Here is a 7,003-nt window from a genome sequence, read left to right on the forward strand (position 1 = left end):
GCAGCATCACACTGGTGGACCAGGATTCTATCCATCCAGCCCCAGTAATAAAGGAAAAAGCAATAACCCCGAGCCGTACTGTAGACACCCGCGCCCCAAATGAATGTCTAACACAACACAATAGCGCCCCTGCGCCTCTTCCAAGGGCGCGGGTGCACGAGACGAAACGAAATCCAAGCCTTTGGCTGCTTCAAACGAGCCGGGTTGGGGGAAAGTGGCTTCCCAGAAGCGCCCCAGCGCACCCCATGGAGCGGAGCCCTCTCCGCGCGTCCGCATTCCCCGCGCGTAAAAAACTTGGCGAGGGGGTCTCCTTGGCGCGCCCCGGACCTCTCTCCCCGCGACGGCTCGCTCTTGCTTACCCCGGCGCCGGACACACGTTCCTCCCGCGGGGATTCAGCTCCTGGGCGGCCGCTGCCGCCGCCCCGCAACCCAGCAGGAGAAGGAGAAGCAGCAGTAGCGAGAGGAGGAGCGCGCTGCAGCCGACGGCAGCGTCTCCATCTCCGGCGCGCCGGGCCCTCCGCGGCGGCTTCTCCATGCGCTCTGGGGCCCTCCTCGGGCAGCCTGGCTCCCCAGCGGCGGCTCCGGCTCCTCCTGGCTGCTGCCTGCTGCAAGAGCCCGGCCGGAAGCTGCAGTGCGAGCGCCGCCGCTGCCTCCTGCTCGCCCCTCGCGGCGGCGGCAGGAGGGGCGGCCGGCCAGCCAGGAAATGCCGCATTGGTCAGGCGCTCCGGCGGCGGGGAGAGAGGGAAGGAGATCCAGGGACTGAGGCGGCTGCTGCTGGTCCTGGCTGGAGAGCTGCAGCTCCGAAGGAGTTGGCGGCGGTGGGGGTCCTTATTTGGGGGCCTTCAGCGGGGTGCATAGGAGCCAACTCCTAGCCCCCCCCCAAAAAACTGATAGGCCTTGCCATTCAAATTGTGCGCGCGTGCCACGTCTTGTGATCGATTATACAGGGTGGGGCTAACTCCGTGGTTTAGGATCGCACGGTTTGATTCTCCGCCAGTGGCTCCCAAACACCTTTTCTGGCCACCTCCCAACTCGATTCCATAAACTCATCCCGCTGCCCTATAAAAAGCATTATTCAGTGCCCGCTGCTCTATAAAAAGCATTATTCAGGATAGTAGTTTACACGAAGGAAGAAAATAACGCAATAAAATTCCAAACAGTAGAAATTGGTTAGGTTGAATGAAAATAAAATTATTGTAAAACTGTTCACTTTAACTCATTCAACAAAACTGATGAACTTGATACAGTAATACCAGCTTTTCATAATCATTTACACCTGTGGCATCCTCTTGCATGGAAGAAGTGGTAGGGTGCCTCTGTTCAGAGAGCAGGATTCTTTTTTTAAAAAACCTTAATTTCGTTTAATTATTAAAACATGGAATATATGTTCTAAGCCTTATAGAGTTTAAATTATGACATTGATAAAATTCCCATTCTGTATCTATCTTACTCTATTATTGTGACTTCCCTCCACCACAGCACGACATCCTTTAATATATTTTGAACTTGTCATTATATTATACTGTATATATCAGTTACTTTGGCCCCCAGAACAATCTTACAATAATTTTACCACTCCTTTACGAACTTAGTCAGTGCATATCAATAAATTTGTTTTGGAACGATGTCTTGTCATATATTCTTCTAAGCAGTTCCATTCCTTCTTAAGTTTTTGATTTGACTGAAGTCTAATAGCTGCTGAGAGAGCAGGATTCTTCAGGCACTAAATGCAGCTGGGTAGAGATGAATGCTTTCAGACTCCTCCTAGAATTGTAGAGCTGGAATGGATGCTGAGGGTCATCTAGTCCAGCCCGCTGCAATGCCGGCATCACAGCTAAATAACCCCTGACAGATTGTGCAAATGAAGTGCAAATGAAGTGTCGTGGAGCATTGTGGGGCAGCACTTTCTGTGCTGTGCTCGCTGTGACTTGAAAGAGTGTGGGCTGAAGTTAGCCCAGGTCCAGGTTTCCTTCAATGGAGGCTGCTGCCTCGTTTTAGTCACCGCTGCCATTAAAGGAGCGGGCGAGGCAGGAGTGCAAGCGCGGGTGGCTCTGTGTGCTGCCTTGCAAATGGCCCCCTTTTCTCTGGGGGGTGTGCACGTTGACCATGCCTCCTGGGGGGATCCTGGCCACATCATTGCCAGCTAGCCAATCGGGTGGCTGGGGGCGTGGCTTGGGGCGTGGCTGGTGTGCCCCCCTAGCTTTGTCCTGGGTACACCCATGGTTCTAGGTTGTCAATATCCTCCTTAAATGAGGGTGACAGGACACCGAAAAGTGAATCGGGATGGAGACAGGCGCAGCTCACTAGGGAGGGCATTCCACAACCAGGGAACCACCACCAAAACGACCCTGCCACAAGGCAGTGCCCACTGGGGAGACCACCAACTAAGCCTTGTGTGCCAGTCGTAGGGTGAGCCTTGAACTGGCTCACTGTTGAGTATTGTCTGGTTCCTCTTTCAACACCAGCCAGCTTGCATGCTTCTTTCAGCTCTTTAGATGCCAATGGACTCAAGCTTCCATCAGCCCCAGCCAGCATGACCAGTGGTTAGGGTCAGGTGGCAGTGGATCCAACTTACATGGTAGGTCACCAGGAACGGATAAGGCAAGCAATAGTTCCTACCAACTGCTTTTTATTCAATATTCACAGAGAGGGGCTTGGAAATGCAGCCTCTTGGGGATAATGGCATTGCCCTGAGTGAGTCTCCACTCCCTCCCTCTCTCCATGCGTCATCACTATGGGTGCTGAGAAGTGCCCTTTGTCTCTGCTCTACTTTCAATGCTCACCGGGTTCTGTGGGGGGGGGGTCTGGAATGCTTTCTAAAGACACTGTCCACTGTTCCCCCTCCTCTCCCATTATTTCCCAGCTCCCCCCCCCCCATCTGCCTCTGAGAGCTGTGATCTCCCTCAAACCCCTGTTGTAATTCCAAACTGTCTTCTTCTTCTCTGGAAGGGTCAGGCTGGAGAGGCGGTCTCCACCATTCCTCTGCCCAGTCCCTGACAATTAGGGATGCTGGGGAGCAGCACGTATAGAGCCACAGATTCCCCACTGCTCATGTGATGGGAGAAGAATGTGTGTGTGTATGTATAACAATCAACCTCTGTTACAGGGAGTTGTGCTATGTTGCATAGAGCTCGGTGGTACGTCATCTGGTCCTAGGTTCAATCCCTGGCATCTCTGGGAGAGACCACCTGAAAACCTGGAGAGCTGCTGCCAATCAGTGTAGGCAATACTGAGTGAAATGGACCAAGGGTCTGCAGCAGCATAAGGGAGCTTCCTATGTTCCTAGGACCACTGGTCTAAGGTTACCAGATTTTTCTCAATGAATCTGGGGACACATTTCAGTTTCAATGGATTTTGTATGGGGACTGATTTGTAAATCCGGGGACTGTCCTTGGGAAACAGGGACGCCTGGTAACCTTACACTGGTCCCTATAGCTAAGTACAGTACTGTCTTTGTGATAGATAGCCAACATAGCATCTTCCAGATGTTGTGGAATGCAACGCTCACCAGCCAATAACCAGGTATGATGGGAGTTGTAGTCCCAAACATCTGGAAGGCTCTACATTGGCTGTCCCTGGTCTACACACAGGACTCTTGGTGGCACTGTGAACGGTGCAGGGCTTTTCCAAGTCTTGCTTATGTTGTCAAGCAAACCATTTACCGCATGATCGCTGTACAAGAAAATTGGAAGACGCTTGATCTCCTCTGCCCTCTAGCGGACAAGATTTGTAACTTTGCTTTGAGAGATTTCGTTTTCCCATTAAGCTAAAGGTAAAGGGACCCCTGACCATTAGGTCCAGTTGTGATCGACTCTGGGGTTGCGGCGCTCATCTCGTGTTATTGGCCAAGGGAGCCGGCGTACAGCTTCCAGGTCATGTGGCCAGCATGAAAAAGCCGCTTCTGGCGAACCAGAGCAGCACATGGAAACGTCGTTTACCTTCCCGCTTGTAGCGGTACCTATTTATCTACTTGCATTTTGGCGTGCTTTCGAACTGCTAGGTTGGCAGGAGCTGGGAACGAGCAACAGGAGCTCAGCCCGTCGCAGGGATTTGAACCACTGACCTTCTGATCGGCAAGCCCTAGGCTCTGTGGTTTAGACCACAGCGCCACCCACATCCTATTAAGTTACGCTGCTTTAAATAGGGATCTTCGTTGCATGACACTTTCAATTGTCATGTTTCAATTCCAATACTTTGCAATACTCTGGCTGATGTTTTAAGACCGTGGTACGGTGGAGAGGCCACACCAGCCCCCACCCAACAACCAGACAAACTTAGTTGGTAAGGTGCTACTGAACAATTTTTAAAAATTTTTTATTTATTTATTCAGAGGAGCAGTTTCTGCTTCCAACACTCAATTTCCTCTTCCCTTCACCTCCCCCTTTCCTCTTGCATTACGGTATGTCTCTTTCCATAGTGAGCTTTCAGGCGGGGACTGCCTTCTACGTGCACAAAGCTGTAGAAAATTTTAGACACTTTATATTGAAAATGTTAAAATGAGAACGCTGAGCCATAGCCAACACTCTCTGTCCACTAGTGCAAGAGTTCTTGTATTAAGGAATGGCAGGGTTTAATAGCTGCAGAAGAAAGGAATCCAACACAACAGCTGCAAGAGCGGAAGCTTCTTTTGCATCCATCTTTGGTTATGCCTTTTGGTTTCCCCTTGTGCGACGGCATTCCATCGGCACAACACATATACCATTGAGGGCTGGATCAAATGCAATCCCAAATCCCCGTGCTCCTGTCCCCCCCCCTTCCATCCTACCCTCCCTCTCCCCGATCTGTTCCCCCACCTCTCAAGTCAGCCGTCATCCCATGCTGTTGAGATCTTAGGGAGCTCTTAGCACGGGTCCCCCCATTTTTCTGTACGTTTTTGGTACTTTACATTGTGTATAACGCCGCCACCGCTGCCAGTACCTCTCTAGTGGTTGGTTACTTTTGGTTGCATAAACGGAAGTTCACATTAATATGCAAACAGGCATAGCTTGAAACAAAAGGGTTGCAGCATGGAGTAGTTTCCAGTCACACTGTTCCATCCCATCTTCCCATTCATTCATTCATTCCATTCATATCCTACCTTTTCCTGGAAGGAACTCAAGCTGGTTTAGATAGGCTTCCACCTCCCCATTTTATATGGGACGCGGGTGGCACTGTGGTCTAAACCACTGAGCCTCTTGGGGCTTGCCGATCAGCTCCTGGCAACCTAGCAGTTTGAAAGCACACCAGTGCAAGTAGATAAATAGGTGCCGCTGCGGCAGGAAGGTAAATGTGCTCTGGAACTCGTCACGGTGTCCCATTGTGCCAGAAGCGATTTAATCCTGCTGGCAAACATGACCCGGAAAGCTGTCTGTCTACAAATGGCTGGTTCCCTTGGACTGAAAGCGAGATGAGTGTCGCAATCCCTTTGACTGGACTTAACTGTCAAAGGGGTCCTTTACCTTTACCTTTAACCCCATTTTATGCTCACATCAACCCTGTGTGGTGGGTTTAGGCTGAGAGTGAGCAATCAGCCCAAAGTCACCCATTGAGTTTCATGACCAAGTAGGATTCAAACTCTGGTACCCCAGCTTCTAGCCTGACAATTAACCACTCTGGCTCCTCAATTTCTCAGTAATCTGCTTGTCCTTTGAGTACAGTACTTCTCTCTCCCTATCAGGTGTTGGCTTTGCGTGTACAAATGTTGGCAAATTCCAGCACATTAGACCACTGGATACCAAGGAGAATTCAAGGAAGCTCAACAGTGGAACAGGCAAAACAAAGTACTTCTTCACACACACCACCTAGTGAAACTATGGAACTCACACCCGCAAGATGCAGCCAAGGCACATATACTGGATACAAGGCACAAAAGTTTTTATTTTGCAGCTCCCCCACAATGGCAGTAAAGTGCAAACTGATATTTCAGCATCCCCCCCCCCAAATTCACATTTATCCAGTTTCTGTTGGGCGAAACCCCAACTGTTGCCAATGACTTGTTTGCAATGTTAAGCCCATCTCACCCCCCCTGCAAATCTGGAATCCCTCAGTGTGCCAGAGGCAATGGGTGGGAGAGAGACCTGCCGGAAGGAGGAAGAGGCTCATGCTGCGCCCACCCCCATAAGCGCATCAGAAAAAGCCTTGCTGGATTAGAGCAAAGGAGGTCTGTTCAGTTCAGCATCCTGATCTCAGAGCAGCCAGCCAGAAGCCTATTATTATAGAACTCCTGCAAGCAAAACAGCTGCGAGGCAGCAATGCTTCTGTATATGCCAGTTGCTGGAAACTGCAGGGGGGGGGGAAGAGACGCAGTTGTGCTCCAGCCTTGCTTGTGGGTTTCCCACCGGGATCTGCTTGGCCACCGTGAGAACAGGATGCTGGACTAGATGAGCCATTGGCCTGATCCAGCAGCCTCTTATGATGTTGATAAGTTACAACAGTGCTTTCTTCCACTTGAGATTCCCAGCCAGCCTTTACTGCCCCCGACAGTGCAGGCAGAATATAGTCACACTGACTAGTAGCCACCGATTGCCGTAGCCCTCCTGGGATAAACTTGTCGAGGTTTGTGAGTTTTAGGGATGCAAAACTTTCTCAAAAAATGCTTGCAGCTATTGTTTATCTGCTTAGTCTGTGAGACTCAAGGTCAATGCTCAGAGGCAAGGTAATCAATCTACCACTGAGCAGTTCTGTATTCTTTTCTATGTCTATCGTGTGTTTTCTATGTCTATCATGAGGGTTTGTACCTTACTGGGGAGATCCAGTAAGACCTTTTACACTTTCAAACCCCAGCAAACTATTACTATAGGGATGCAGTGACGCTGTGGTCGAAACCACTGAGCATCTTGGGCTTGCCGATCAGGAGGTCGGTGGTTTGAATCCCCGCGATGGTGTGAGCTCCCGTTGCTCCGTCCCAGCTCCTGCCGACCTAGCAGTTCGAAAGCACACCAGTGCAAGTAGATAAATTGGCACAGCTGCGGCGAAAAGGTAAACTTGTGTTTCCGTGCGCTTTGGTTTCCGTCACGGTGTTCCG

General features: G+C 50.6%; 1 protein-coding gene across 2 annotated transcripts in view; it reads right to left on the bottom strand.

The window, feature by feature from the left end:
• The window catches only part of SCARF2 (scavenger receptor class F member 2), a 63,298-nt gene extending 62,586 nt beyond the window's left edge, over positions 1 to 712 (bottom strand). Inside the window, exon 1 of one of the 2 annotated variants that reach the window (XM_035098795.3) lies at positions 360 to 712. In XM_035098795.3, the coding sequence (XP_034954686.3) occupies positions 360 to 712 (353 nt within the window). The remainder of the gene's footprint in view (positions 1 to 359) is intronic. The other variant, XM_088659267.1, reaches the window with a different exon arrangement.
• Positions 713 to 7,003: the final 6,291 nt, after the last annotated feature.

Source organism: Zootoca vivipara, chromosome 16 (assembly GCF_965207765.1).
Source record: "Zootoca vivipara chromosome 16, rZooViv2.hap1.1, whole genome shotgun sequence".
Lineage (NCBI taxonomy): Eukaryota > Metazoa > Chordata > Lepidosauria > Squamata > Lacertidae > Zootoca > Zootoca vivipara.